This window comes from Schistocerca americana, chromosome 10 (assembly GCF_021461395.2).
Source record: "Schistocerca americana isolate TAMUIC-IGC-003095 chromosome 10, iqSchAmer2.1, whole genome shotgun sequence".
Classification (NCBI taxonomy): domain Eukaryota; kingdom Metazoa; phylum Arthropoda; class Insecta; order Orthoptera; family Acrididae; genus Schistocerca; species Schistocerca americana.
Genome location: NC_060128.1, coordinates 82336608 through 82351316, shown reverse-complemented (window position 1 = coordinate 82351316; position 14709 = coordinate 82336608). Strand labels below are relative to the sequence as shown.

Below are 14709 nucleotides of genomic sequence, written 5' to 3'. Positions count from 1 at the left end.
GGAGTGCCCCCTCTCCTCCCCAATAACCCAGTATTATCCTAGACTGGAACAAGTTTGTCAACATCACCAATGTTGCCCGACCATATCACAAAATTGCCGTCTGTAGCAGTCACATTGCAGTAGTGTTGGCAGCAACTCTATTGTGGCCAAATATCACAGAAAAATATGGCTTGTTTAAATGCACCTTTAGTGATTGCAGTGTCCGTCTTGAAAGTGTCAGCCTCAGGTTATACAAATGATGCCATTGACACATTGGACTACTTATACCAGGTGATATGTCCAAAAAGAAAGTTATAAAAAGGGCATAGGACAATTGCAAAACACTTGAAGAGTTAAAATTTGTACTAATTAAAAGAAGTACATCATTTAGAAAGGTGTTTCTGATCATTTGGGTCGAAACTATGTAGTGAGTATTTGTTTTTGATATCACTCTTCTCCTTTCCAAATTTTCAAAACCAGCAAACATCTAATATCTATAAAAGTCAAACACTTCCTCCTTTCTTTTCTTATGTCTCTCTGTCTGCTGCAGCATTGCTTTTCAACCTTTTCAGTTGTGAAATTTACCTTTTTTAAATAATGATTTAATGTTTTCTCATCTTCTAACTATTACTGAATTAATAGTGCTTCTGTTTCCAAATATTAATGAACCTTTAATACATATATGTGAGCACAAACATCTGGTTTGAGCAGTAGCTAAGCTCATACTGACTTAGGTCTTGCATGATTAATTTAATTTTTTTTCTTCGTTAACGTTGTATCTTTCTCATCCATGGTTTTGCATAGGAATAGACTACTCTGAGGTCCTTCTTGCCACTCCATACTGCTTTGGTAGCTCCATGCAGCACTCACTGAGATGTAGGGATGTCTGCTGACGGAACTCGATCTGCCACACATCATTTAAGGAGTACCTCGAACAAATAATGACAATACAAAATAGATATTAGAACAGACATAGGATATCATTGATTTGTAAATAAGTTTTTTGGACTACTTGTCACATTTCATTGTAATTAAAATTATAATAAAATTAGTTGTACCCAGACTTACACATTTATAGACTACAAGGATGCAGAGGGGAGCGTAGCTCAGGTGGTAGAGCACTCGCTTAGCATGCCAGAGGTACTGGGATTGATACCCAGCACCTCCAAAAATGTTTTCCCTACCCCCCACCCCCACCCAAAAAAAAATTAATTAAAAAATTAAGAATATCTTGTGTAATGTAATATCTTGTATAGACACCTTTTATTAACGTGACACGTTCCACATCATTACGAAGTGTCATATTCATGATCTATGGAACAAGTACTAATCTAGAGATTTTTCGCACCCCTACTGTGTATGAGAATATGCCGAAATTTAACTCGGCTGAATTCTATACCATTGCAAGTTGTTAAATGAATAATGCAGTTGCTGTAACAAAATCTTTGAAGTTTTTTATGGTCTCTACCCCCTCCCTCTCCCCCCATCCATCTGCGTGTGTGTTCCCACATCCTGTCTCCAATTTCATTTAAGCTTTGGTTCATACTGGGTGTCTGGTGTACACAGACTTCCAGTGACCTGCTTGTCTATTTGAGGATCACATCTGTGGCAGGTGTCATTTACCCACTTTTAGTGGTTGTCCAGCTTGCTTGCACCAAACATTAATGTTATTTGGTGGTTTGGGGGCTACTGACTTCATAGTTAATTGTACAAATCTGTTAACTGCTGGGAGCACATTGTGAGCGCCCCTCTTGGCCTGTCCAGTCAAAAATTGTGGAGTTGCTATGTGAAGTATTAAAGTACATGGTGCAGTCTGTAGAAGTTAGTTTGATTTTGTAGTTGAGCTTTGTATTATTTTACAGATCTGCCACTTCTATTTTTGTTAAGCGCATCATCTGTTCGTGACATCCTACAAAGTCAAATCTGGTAATGATACCATTTGTGTTAGCTGAGACTGCAATATTAATTTTTTTTAAAGTGGTTGATGTGTATAGCATAATTCTTTTGCTTTCTTCATGACCCAAACACGACAGTCCACTTTTAATAGTAACCAGTTAGCATTCTTAGAAAGCATAATTCTTAAGCAGTATATGGTGAACAATGTGTTTGTAAATAATGTGTCCTTCCAGTGTCCGAGGCTTAACTCTTAATTTTTGAAAGTATCAGCTGGTTGGTTGGTTGTTTGGGGAAGGAGACCAGACAGCGAGGTCATCGGTCTCATCAGATTAGGGAAGGACGGGGAAGGAAGTCGGCCGTGCCCTTTCAAAGGAAACATCCCGGCATTTGCCTGGAGCGATTTAGGGAAATCACGGAAAACCTAAATAAGGATGGCCCGATGCGGGATTGAACCGTCGTCCTCCCGAATGCGAGTCCAGTGTGCTAGCCACTGCACCACCTCGCTCAGTTAAAGTATCAGCTGAAAACTGCTATGTGGTTATAGATTGTGTCACATAACCCTATATAATTTGCAGTAAAAGATGAAGCACTACGTATGGCCACTTCATATGTCCTGAACAAATTTTGCACTCTGCAGCAGAGAGAGCACATTTTGAAACTTCCTGGCAGATTAAAACTGTGTGCCATACTGGAACTCGAACCGAGAATCTTGCCGTTCATAGAGAATGCTCTTACTGAGTGAGCTATCTGAGCATGACCTGCTGCTCGCCCTCACAACTTCACTTCTGTGAATACCTCACTTCTACTCTCCAAACTTCACAGAAGACATTCTGAATTTAATTGCCTCCGGCTACAACAGTATCTGCACTGCACCTTATGAAAACACATGCTTTCAGAGGGTAAAAAAGAAGTTGTGGGTGGAAACTCGAACTTAAATATTTATTAGACACATTTATATTTGCAAATGGTATGCCATTCCCAGTACAAGTAAGAGCATTATCAGCTCTCTCTCTCTCTCTCTCTCTCTCTCTCTCTCTCTCTCTCTCTGTTTTTTGTAACAGGAAGTAATTACTAAAGAAATGCCTGACACATACCTAGAGCTAGTTTGTCATTAACCATTCCAAATCACAGAAGGAAAAATTTAAGAACTTCTTCACAATTCCTTGTGAATGATGTCCAACATATCTGTGATACGACCCTTTGTACAATGAAAACTCCAATTCACAATTAGGCCACAGGCCAATGTCATGTTCCATATTTATCAGTGCATGTGGCATAAGATTAGCCCTTTGTTGTAGCAAGAGAAACAGAACAATACGGATTACTGTGTTTTGACTGCGAGTATTTTGCCAAATAATCAGAAATTTGACCCCTTAAGTTGCTGATGCTCACAACTGTCCAAGAAACTACAAGATGTGTGTTCCAAGAATTAATGTTTCTTACTCTGAAAGAACACGCATATTTGGGAGAAGTGCTTCCACAGTTTTTGCAGATGTTGCATTGTGTGTTGATGTTGGTAATAACTCACATGATGAGCAGTGGGAACTGAACACAACAAATAATGAGTAGGTTTTTGGTAACCCGTCACAATGTTCTTTCATAATTTCACATGTTTTTAAATAAAGTTAGCTGATATTTTGTACTATTAGGTTAAATTTTAACCACATGATCACAATTTTTGGCTAAGTTGTGAATAAGTCATACAACTAGATGTTGGTATATACAACAAACCGACAACAGAAAATAAAACGGGTGACATTATGTACATGCTCAAACTTGCGAACAAAAGCAAAACTATACCATTTTCGGTCAGACATGTGACTGGAGCACTGTCAGTGAGAGAAGTTGGAAACAAAGGAAAGAGCGAAAGAAAAGCATTTACAGAAAATCCTTATAGAGCACACTTATGTATTATATTTATATCTATATTCTGAGCCCTAGAGTTTCATTGTGTTGCCATGACAGTTCCTGTATCATTGTGACTTTTGGATGAACAAAAGGAGATAAATAAGCAGATTATTGCAACAATGAATGTATATCTCATAACTCTATTATGGGACTCGTATTTTCGTGTTGAGGTTCATTAGATCGTAATCAAATTTCTCAAATTCCAACCTAGCCTAGGCCTTGGACTAGACCACAAGTTGGTCAGTCAGCACACCTAATTTTCTTCCGTCTCTCCATATCATTAACACTTGTAGCCAGTTCGTATCTTCCACCAAAAGAAATCGTTAGATTCAGCGATTCTCACTGGCTCCACTATACTATCATCCAATTGCCTACAATCGATGTCAACAAATTGACATCATCTGCACACAATACAACCTAAGGAGCCGCGGATATTCGAATTGTGTGTTAGCGGAGTTTTTAATTGGAATGTTACGTTTCGACACAACATTTGTACATTTATACCTTGAGCATACCTCACACTGTATGGTATAATAAGAATTTTAATGTTTACTGTAAACTAATCCCAGTCTTGTGGCCCTCGGTTTCCAGAGTATATGGCACCAGTACTTCTGTGACAAGGAGCTGCGAGCGCTTATCAGACAGGATGTTGTGCGCACATTCCCCGGTGTTGACTTCTTCCGTAAGCAGATGATACAAGATGCCATGGTCAACATACTTTTCTGCTATGCTCGTGAACATCCACAGATGTGTTACAGACAGGTAAGGAGCAGTTAATTTTTTCAGTGCAGTAGGGTCTGCAGCTGTGATGAATTTTTTGAATGATTTCGTGATTGCTCCAACTGCCATTCTCTTTATTTCATATACTATTGTACAATTTCGGCCTTACAGACAGGTAAGGAGCAGTTAATTTTTTCAGTGCAGTAGGGTCTGCAGCTGTGATGAATTTTTTGAATGATTTCGTGATTGCTCCAACTGCCATTCTCTTTATTTCATATACTATTGTACAATTTCGGCCTTACACCATTTTTAAGTATCTGAAACAGAAGCATTATATATTAGATACATTAGTAACATTTGTGGTTTTTGTTTAGGAACAAGTCACATCTGTAGATATACTAGGCACATTGTAAGTTGATTTGTGGGTGATCTTTTAACAGTAAATTATGCCATGTATGTCATTGCTACTGTGACTCCATGTTATGCTCATAAAATAAATTAGAGAGGTTTTACTCTATTTTAGGAGCATGTTACTTTCGAGCATTGGAAAGCTCTTACCTATGATGTCAATGTTTTAACATACTTAACATTGCGAAGATTATAATTATTTCATAGAAATTTGTTAATTAACGTGCATATGCTTCTGTTCTCAATTATATTTAATTACTGTTCATCATTTGTGTGAATATGACTGCATGTAATTTCTTTAAAATAACTTCTAAATATTTGTTCTTTTACTGTGGGAGCACATCCTTTAGAATAGTTGTTGCTCAGATCTTATATATAAAACCTATCATAGTACTGTAATGAAACAGTACTGAAAACTATGAGAGTCAAGTAAAAACTGCTTTATGGTTGCATGATATTTCTCATTACAGTCATATTTATTGAAGAGTATGGTGATAATTTTACACGCTATGGTTCTGTAATGCTTCATCGTAGAAGCACCGTTGTCTAGGAATTTCCCATTTCGCAGGTCTTTTTGCTCATTTAAAATTGTTTCTGCTTAATCTTCTGGATGGATATATATTTCAATTTCTATCATTACATCCATGATTTTTTCTTTCTGTAACCCATGTAACATTTGAAGTGACACATGTAGATTAAGAATTTTGTGGTTAGTATATTAACTGTGTAGCAAATGTGAATGAGTTATCGTCGTGTGTTTTTAAAATCTTGTACTAACTTTCCTTCCTGTCTGTCCAGTATAAAATTTTGGACATTCTTCACAGTTAATTTTGTAGATTCTTAATTTTGAAAACTGTTCTGGTTTCTGTGGTATGTGTCTCAATAATCATTGTAAATTGTTAGTGCTTCTGTTGCTGGTGTATAATTTTCTATTGTTGAAACATCGAGTAATTTTGTCAGAAATAAACCTAGATGTGGCCACACAAGAACTTTATTTTTCTGTGGTTCATTTGTGTCTCTGGTTAAGGTTATTTCATCTATGGGATTGGTATGTGTTTGACTAGTTTTCTTTTTGAATAATGTGTCCACTAACAAGGGAACCTCCCCATCGCACCCCCCTCAGATTTAGTTATAAGTTGGCACAGTGGATAGGCCTTGAAAAACTGAACACAGATCGATCGAGAAAACAGGAAGAAGTTGTGTGGAACTATGAAAAAATAAGCAAAATATACAAACTGGGTCGTCCATGTGCAATATAGGCAATATTAAGGGCAGTGTGAGACGAGGAGAGCCGTGGTCCCGTGGTTAGCGTGAACAGCTGCGGAACTAGAGGTCTTTGGTTCAAATCTTCCCTCGACCGAAAATTTTAACTTTTTATTTTCAGTTTATGTGACAAACCCTTATGTTTTCATCACTTTTTTTGGAGTGATTATTACATCCACAAGAAAACCTAAATCGGGCAAGGTAGAAGAATCTTTTTACCCATTCGCCAAGTGTACTAGTTAGGTGGGTCGACAACATATTCCTGTCATGTGACGCACATGCTGTCACCAGTGTCGTATAGAATATATCAGACGTGTTTTCCTGTGGAGGAATCGGTTGACCTATGACTTTGCGATCAAATGTTTTCGGTTCCCATTGGAGAGACACGTCCTTTCGTCAACTAATTGCACAGTTTTGCGGTGCTGTCGCAAAACACAGACACTAAACTTATTACTGTGAACAGAGACGTCAATGAACGAACGGACAGATCATAACTTTGCGAAAATAAAGAAAGCGAAATTTTCAGCCGAGGGCAGATTCGAACTAAAGACCTCTCGTTCCACAGCTGTTAACGCTAACCACGGCGCTCCTCGGCTCATGTTGGCCTTAATATTGCCTATCTTAGGCATGGACGACCCAGTTTGTATATTTTGCTTATTTTTTCATAGTTCTACACAACTTCTTCCTGTTTTCTCGGTTGATCTGTGTTCAGTTTTTCAAGGCCTATCCACTGTGCCAACTTATAACTAAATCTGAGGGGGGTGCGATGGGGATGTTCCCTTGTAAGTTTTTAGGATAACCTTTGTTTATAACTTCGTTTTGGAGGATATCTAGTTCTTTCTCAATTTTTTCTTTTTTTTCTTTTTCAGTTTTTTTCTGTTTCTACAGTGAAATTAATTTTCTGATGCAAACTGTTGGATTGTGAATGCACGTCGTTACTCTCATCTATTTTGTCATTGAATAGGATTAAAATGTCATTGACATATGTATAGTAATAAAGGATATTTTGGCTGCTTTGAGCGAACGTGTTAAAAAAAAATTCTCCTATATTGTTAACATAAATATCAGCGAATGTACCTGCTAGGCATGAGCCCATTGCTACCCCATCTTTTTGGAGATAAATTTTGTTCTGAAGTGAGAAACAATTGTACGAAATAATGAATTGTAGAAGTCCTGTTATTTCACAAACTTCTACTTGAATGATTTTCTTATATTCGAGAAAGTTTTAAATGATTTCTAAAGTTTCTGTTACTGGAATTCTTGTATACATGTTAGATATATCAGATGATAGGAGTGCTCCATTTTCTGGTATTTTTATATTTTTAATTTTATTGACAATACCATAACAACTTTTTGTAGTGTATTCTTTCTCACATATATGTTCGAGTTTTTGACTGGCTGCATGTGCTGGGCTGTTTACTATGTTAACAACAGGACAAATTGGGATTTGTTCTTTATTTATCTTTGGCTGGGCACAGGATGATGGTAACGTTAGATTCATTATTATGGGATCTTTTATATCTTTTTCTGTTAATATGACGTTACATCTTTTCAGTGATTTCTTTAGCTGTGCATTAAATTTGTTGGTTGGATCCCAGCCGATAATTTTGATATTATTTTGGTCGAAAAATTGTAATACTTTCGTGTTGTAGTCTTCTTCCGACATAATCATCAATGTACAGGGTGTTACAAAAAGGTACGGCCAAACTTTTAGGAAACATTCCTCACACACAAATAAAGAAAAGATGTTATGTGGACATGTGTTCGGAAACGCTTAATTTCCATGTTAGAGCTCATTTTAGTTTCGTCATTCCAACGTGATCAAATTATAAATTATCACAATCAACATGTGTGGGCTGACGAGAATCTGCACGCAATTGTGCAATCACGTCATCAACACAGATTTTCTGTGAACGTTTGGGCAGGCATTGTTGTGATGTCTTGATTGGTCCCCATGTTCTTCCACCTACACTCAATGGAGCACGTTATCATGATTTCATACGGGATACTCTACCTGTGCTGCTAGAACATGTGCCTTTACAAGTACAACATAACATGTGGTTCATGCACGATGGAGCTCCTGCACATTTCAGTCGAAGTGTTCGTACACTTCTCAACAACAGATTCGGTGACCGATGGATTGGTAGAGGCGGACCAATTCCGTGGCCTCCACGCTCTCTTGACTTCAACCCTCTTGACTTTCATTTATGGGGGCATTTGAAAGCTCTTGTCTACGCAACCCCAGTACCAAATGTAGAGACTCTTCATGCTCGTATTGTGGATGGCTGTGATACAATATGCCATTCTCCAGGGCTGCATCAGCGCATCAGGGATTCCATGCGACGGAGGGTGGATGCATGTATCCTTGCTAACGGAGGACATTTTGAACATTTCCTGTAACAAAGTGTTTGAAGTCACGTTGGTACGTTCTGTTGCTGTGTGTTTCCATTCCATGATTGTGATTTGAAGAGAAGTAATAAAATGAGCTCTAACATGGAAAGTAAGCGTTTCCGGACACATGTCCACATAACATATTTTCTTCCTTTGTGTGTGAGGAATGTTTCCTGGAAGTTTGGCCGTACCTTTTTGTAACACCCTCTATATCCCCTTACACTAGTTGCATTATGTTCTTGAAGCTTATTATTTATCTGACATATAATATTACTGTCCTTTGCTCTTATATTGATCCTACTTTCTCGTTTTACTTATATTTGTATTATTTTTACAATCATAAGCAAAACCACTTTATTTGTAAAATTACGAAAATATTTTCATTACCACTTTAGAAGAAAAATTTTTTAACAAGTGCAATGAAAGAGCCAAAAAAATCCTTTATTACTATACATATGCTGATGACATTTTAATCCTGTTTGATGGCACAATAGATGTGAGTAATGTCGTGCATTCACAAGTCAATAGTGTGCATCCAAAAATTAATTTCACTATGGGAACAGAAAAAAAGATGAACATAAACTTTTTGGATTTAAAAATTTCGAAAAAAAATCTGAACACACATTCAGTATTTTTCATAAACCGGTGATAATACATAATTATCCACAACCAGTCATGACACCTGAGAGCACACGAGCTCGAATATTTTCATTCTAGATTACATTGACTATACAACTTACCACTGGAAAAAGGAGGGGAAAAAAAAGAGGAAGAACTAGACCTTACCCAAAATGTAGCTGTAAGCAATGATTATCCTAAAAAAATTTAGTGGACACATTATTCAAAAAGAAAACTACTCAAGTAAATGGCAGTCCCTTAGATGAAATAACTTTAACTAGAGACACAAATGAACCACAGAAAAATAAAGTTCTTGTGTGGCCATATCTAGGTATTATTTCCAACAAAATTACTCGATGTTTCAAGAATACAAAATTACACACCAGCTACAGAAGCACTAACAATCTACAACGTTTATTGAGACACATGCCACAAAAACGAGAACTGTTTTCGCAATTAGGAATCTACAAAATTACCTGTGAAGAATGCCCAAAATTTTCTTTTGGACAAACAGAAAGGAAAGGACCACATGACAATAAATGACTATAACCCATCCACATTTGCTGCACACTTAAGACACCAACCACAAAATACTTAATATAGATGGATCGCTTTAAATATTACGTAAGTTACAGAAAGGAAAAATCATGGCTGTGATGGTAGAAATTGTCAGACAGAATTTTAAAAGACCTGCGAAATGTGAAAGTCCTTGACAACATTGTACCAGTTCCATGACAAAGCATTACAGAGCCATAGAATGTAAAATTATCGCTATGACTGTAATGCGAAACATCACGCAAACGAAGAGCAGTTTTTACTCGACTCTCATAGTTTTCAGTATTGTTTCTTTAGAGTACTGTCGTAGATTTTATATATAAAATCTGTGTACCAGCTTCCCCTATGAACCACGGACCTTGCCGTTGGTGGGGAGGCTTGCGTGCCTCAGCGATACAGATAGCCATACCGTAGGTACAACCACAACGGAGGGTTATCTGTTGAGAGGCCAGACAAACATGTGGTTCCTGAAGAGGGGCAGCAGCCTTTTCAGTAGTTGCAGGGGCAACAGTCTGGATGATTGACTGATCTGGCCTTGTAACAATAACCAAAACGGCCTTGCTGTGCTGGTACTGCGAACGGCTGAAAGCAAGGGGAAACTACGACCTTAATTTTTCCCGAGGGCATGCAGCTTTACTGTATGATTAGATGATAATGGCGTCCTCTTGGGTAAAATATTCCGGAGGTAAAATAGTCCCCCATTCGGATCTTCGGGCGGGGGCTACTCAAGAGGATGTCGTTATCAGGAGAAAGAAAACTGGCGTTCTACGGATCGGAGCATGGAATGCCCGATCCCTTAATCGGGCAGGTAGGTTAGTACATTTAAAAAGGGAAATGGATAGGTTAAAGTTGAATATAATGGGAATTAGTGAAGTTCGGTGGCAGGAGGAACAAGACTTCTGGTCAGGTGAATACAGGGTTATGAACACAAAATCAAATAGGGGTAATGCAGGAGTAGGTTTAATAATGAATAGGAAAATAGGAATGTGGGTAAGCTACTACAAACAGCATAGTGAATGCATTATTGTGGCCAAGATAGATACGAAGCCCACACCTACTACAGTAATACAAGTTTATATGCCAATTAGCTCTGCAGATGACGTAGAAATTGAAGAAATGTATCATGAAATAAAAGAAATTATTCAGATAGTGAAGGGAGGTGGAAAATTTAATAGTCATGGGTGACTGGAATTCGAGTGTAGGAAAAGGGAGAGAAGGAAACGTAGCAGGTGGATATGGATTGGGGCTAAGAAATGAAAGCGGAAGCCGCCTGGTAGAATTTTGCACAGAGCACATCTTAATCATAGCTAACACTTGGTTTAAGAATCATGAAAGAAGGTTGTATACATGGAAGAACCCTGGAGACACTAAAAGGTATCAGATAGATTATATAATGGTAAGACAGAGATTTAATAACCAGGTTTTAAATTGTAAGACATTTCCAGGGGCAGATGTGGACTCTGACCACAATCTGTTGGTTATGACCTGTAGATTAAAACTGAAGAAACTGCAAAAAGGTGGGAATTTAAGGAGATGGGACCTGGATAAACTGAAAGAACCAGAGGTTGTACAGAGTTTCAGGGAGAGCATAAGGGAACAATTGACAGGAATGGGGGAAAGAAATACAGTAGAAGAAGAATGGGTAGCTTTGAGGGATGAAGTAGTGAAGGCAGCAGAGGATCAAGTAGGTAAAAAGACGAGGGCTAGTAGAAATTCTTGGGTAACAGAAGAAATATTGAATTTAATTGATGAAAGGAGAAAATATAAAAATGCAATAAATGAAGCAGGCAAAAAGGAATACAAACGTCTCAAAAAATGAGATCGACAGGAAGTGCAAAATGGCTAAGCAGGGATGGCTAGAGGACAAATGTAAGGATGTAGAGGCTTATCTCACTAGGGGTCAGATAGATACTGCCTACAGGAAAATTAAAGACACCTTCGGAGATAGGAGAACCACTTGTATGAACATCAAGACCTCAGATGGAAACCCAGTTCTAAGCAAAGAAGGGAAACCAAAAAGATGGAAGGAGTATATAGAGGGTCTATACAAGTGCAATGTACTTCAGGACAATATTATGGAAATGGAAGAGGATGTAGATGAAGATGAAATGGGAGATACGATACTGCGTGAAGAGTTTGACAGAGCACTGAAAGACCTGAGTCGAAACAAGGCCCCCGGAGTAGACAACATTCCATTGGAACTACTGACGGCCTTGGGAGAGCCAGTCCTGACGGAACTCTACCATCTGGTGGGCAAGATGTATGAAACATGCGAAATACCCCCAGACTTCAAGAAGAATATAATAATTCCAATCCCAAAGAAAGCAGGTGTTGACAGATGTGAAAATTACCGAACTATCAGTTTAATAAGCCACAGCTGCAAAATACTAACACGAATTCTTTACAGACGAATGGAAAAACTAGTAGAAGCCGATCTTGGCGAAGATCAGTTTGGATTCCGTAGAAATACTGGAACACGTGAGGCAATACTGACCGTATGACTTATCTTAGAAGAAAGATTAAGGAAAGGCAAACCAATGTTTCTAGCATTTATAGACTTAGAGAAAGCTTTTGACAATGTTGACTGGAATACTCTCTTTGAAATTCTAAAGGTGGCAGGGGTAAAATACAGGGAGCAAAAGGCTATTTACGGTTTGTACAGAAACCTTATGGCAGTTATAAGAGTCTAGGGACATGAAAGGGAAGCAGTGGTTGGGAAGGGAGTAAGACAGGGTTGTAGCCTCTCCCCGATGTTATTCAATCTGTATATTGAGCAAGCAGTAAAGGAAACAAAAGAAAAATTCGGAGTAGGTATTAAAATCTATGGAGAAGAATTAAAAACTTTGAGGTTCGCCGACGACATTGTAATTCTGTCAGAGACAGCAAAGGACTTGGAAGAGCAGTTGAATGGAATGGACAGTGTCTTGAGAGGAGTATATAAGATGAACATAAACAAAAGCAAAACGAGGATAATGGAATGTAGTCGAATTAAGTCAGGTGATGCTGAGGGAATTAGATTAGGAAATGAGACACTTAAAGTAGTAAAGGAGTTTTGCTATTTTGGGAGCAAAATAACTGATGATGGTCGAAGTAGAGAGGATATAAAATGTAGACTGGCAATGGCAAGGAAAGCGTTTCTGAAGAAGAGAAATTTGTTAGCATCGAGTATAGATTTAAGTGTCAGGAAGTCTTTTCTGAAAGTATTTGTATGGAGTGTAGCCATGTATGGAAGTGAAACATGGACGATAAATAGTTGTTCCTAAATCAAAATCATAAGTGTCATTAATGTATCCAAGGTATAATGCTTCTGTTTTAGATACTTGAAAATGGAGTAAGGCCGAAATTATACAATAGTACATGAAATAAAGAGAATGGCAGCTGAAGGCATACGAAATCATTCAGGAAATAATTGGTAATTGTTGTAGCTAATGGTCATAACAATCTATTTCTCTCTGTACAATACCTTGGTTTTAAGCTACCTAGTAAGGAACCACATGACAGTGGCAGTTCAGAAAGTATTGGAATATGGGCATGGTTGTAAAAATATTTCCTGCTAAAAGTAAGTGTAGTTTTTGTTCAATGAGCAGTGTTCTGCAAATTGTAGAATTATTGTAGTTCGTTCATTCATTGTATTCTGCGTATTCCATCAAAAAGAAGCATCTTAAGGAATCTGTAATGAGTCAAGGTATACATTAGCAAAGTGAATCAGTTACAAGAACAATCAATGACTGTTATATTCTGAAACCGTCGTGAAAGTTCAGCTGATCTCGATACAGCAGTCCTTGTTTGAACTTGATATATCGCATCATTAGTCCCCTTGTTACTGCTCCTGAAAGGTTGTTGCTTTCTTTATAAAGTGAGAAAATGGCAAACCAAATGTGTTTTGATTAACCATAACGTTGCTGACATGAGCTTTTACCTTCAGCAGGCTGAAGTCCCCACTTTTTCCAGAATTTCTTTCTAAAAATTCCTTTTTACGGGGAAGAACTATTCAGCTGTTCTGGAAGATTGTCTGGTCTTGTTTTCCACATTTCAGACTGAATTGAATTCACAACTCAAGTCACAATTCATTAATTACACAAGCATGACTATACTCTTCCAAGACTATGGACAGAATCCCCCTTTACTTCATCCTACACTCCTACTACTTGAAATGATTTGGTTTCATCATACGACAGTCTTTCTCTGCCGCATGAGCCCCAGGAGCACTTAACAAAAAATCCACACACAATGAACCCAGATTCGATTCAGAACTCCGAATAATGAAAATAACTTAACTTAAACTTAATCGCTGTACAAATAACTGCAGTTTTCAATTATATTGGCTATTACAAAGGCAGGTGCATTACAAACACCCGAATTATTAATTTAACAATGAAAACAATCAATTATTGATAAAATTAATGAATTGGGTGCATAAACAATCTACTCGCCAAGTGGCGGGAGAACACACACATAAAAGACTGTTGTGATGGGCAACCTTTTGGAGCCAGTGGCTCCTTCTTCAGGCAGAAGGGTTCAAGGGGAAGGAAGAAGGGTGAAGGAATCTGACAAGAAAATTGCGGAGATTGGGTGGATGATGGGAAGCTATTCTAGGTATGGTTGGCAAAATTTCAGACAGAATGGCTCTCATTTCAGGGCATGATTTTAGGAAGTCGTGGTCCTGTTGAAGTAGCTGATTAATGTATTCCAGACCAGGATAAAACTGAGTAACTGAGTCACCAATGGTGTGCTCAAAGTTGTTTTGTGGAGGGATCGGCAGTACTAGGATTGCATGGTCGGGGAAATCTGTTTTTTTTTTTAACTAGGCTGGTGGGGTAATTGTGCGCACGCAATGAAGGCTGAGGTGGCAATGGTGGTGTATTGCTGTAAAGAGTCTGCATCCAAACAAATATGTTTGCCTCGGATGCCGAGGCTGTATGAGAGGGAACGTTTCACATGGAAAGGATGGCAACTGTCAAAATATAAATA

General features: G+C 38.1%; 1 protein-coding gene across 1 annotated transcript in view; it reads left to right on the top strand.

The window, feature by feature from the left end:
- The window catches only part of LOC124552251 (TBC1 domain family member 5), a 168476-nt gene that overhangs the window by 24564 nt on the left and 129203 nt on the right, over positions 1–14709 (top strand). Inside the window, exon 4 of the mRNA XM_047126533.1 lies at positions 4375–4545. Coding sequence (XP_046982489.1) covers positions 4375–4545 — 171 coding nt within the window. The remainder of the gene's footprint in view (positions 1–4374; positions 4546–14709) is intronic.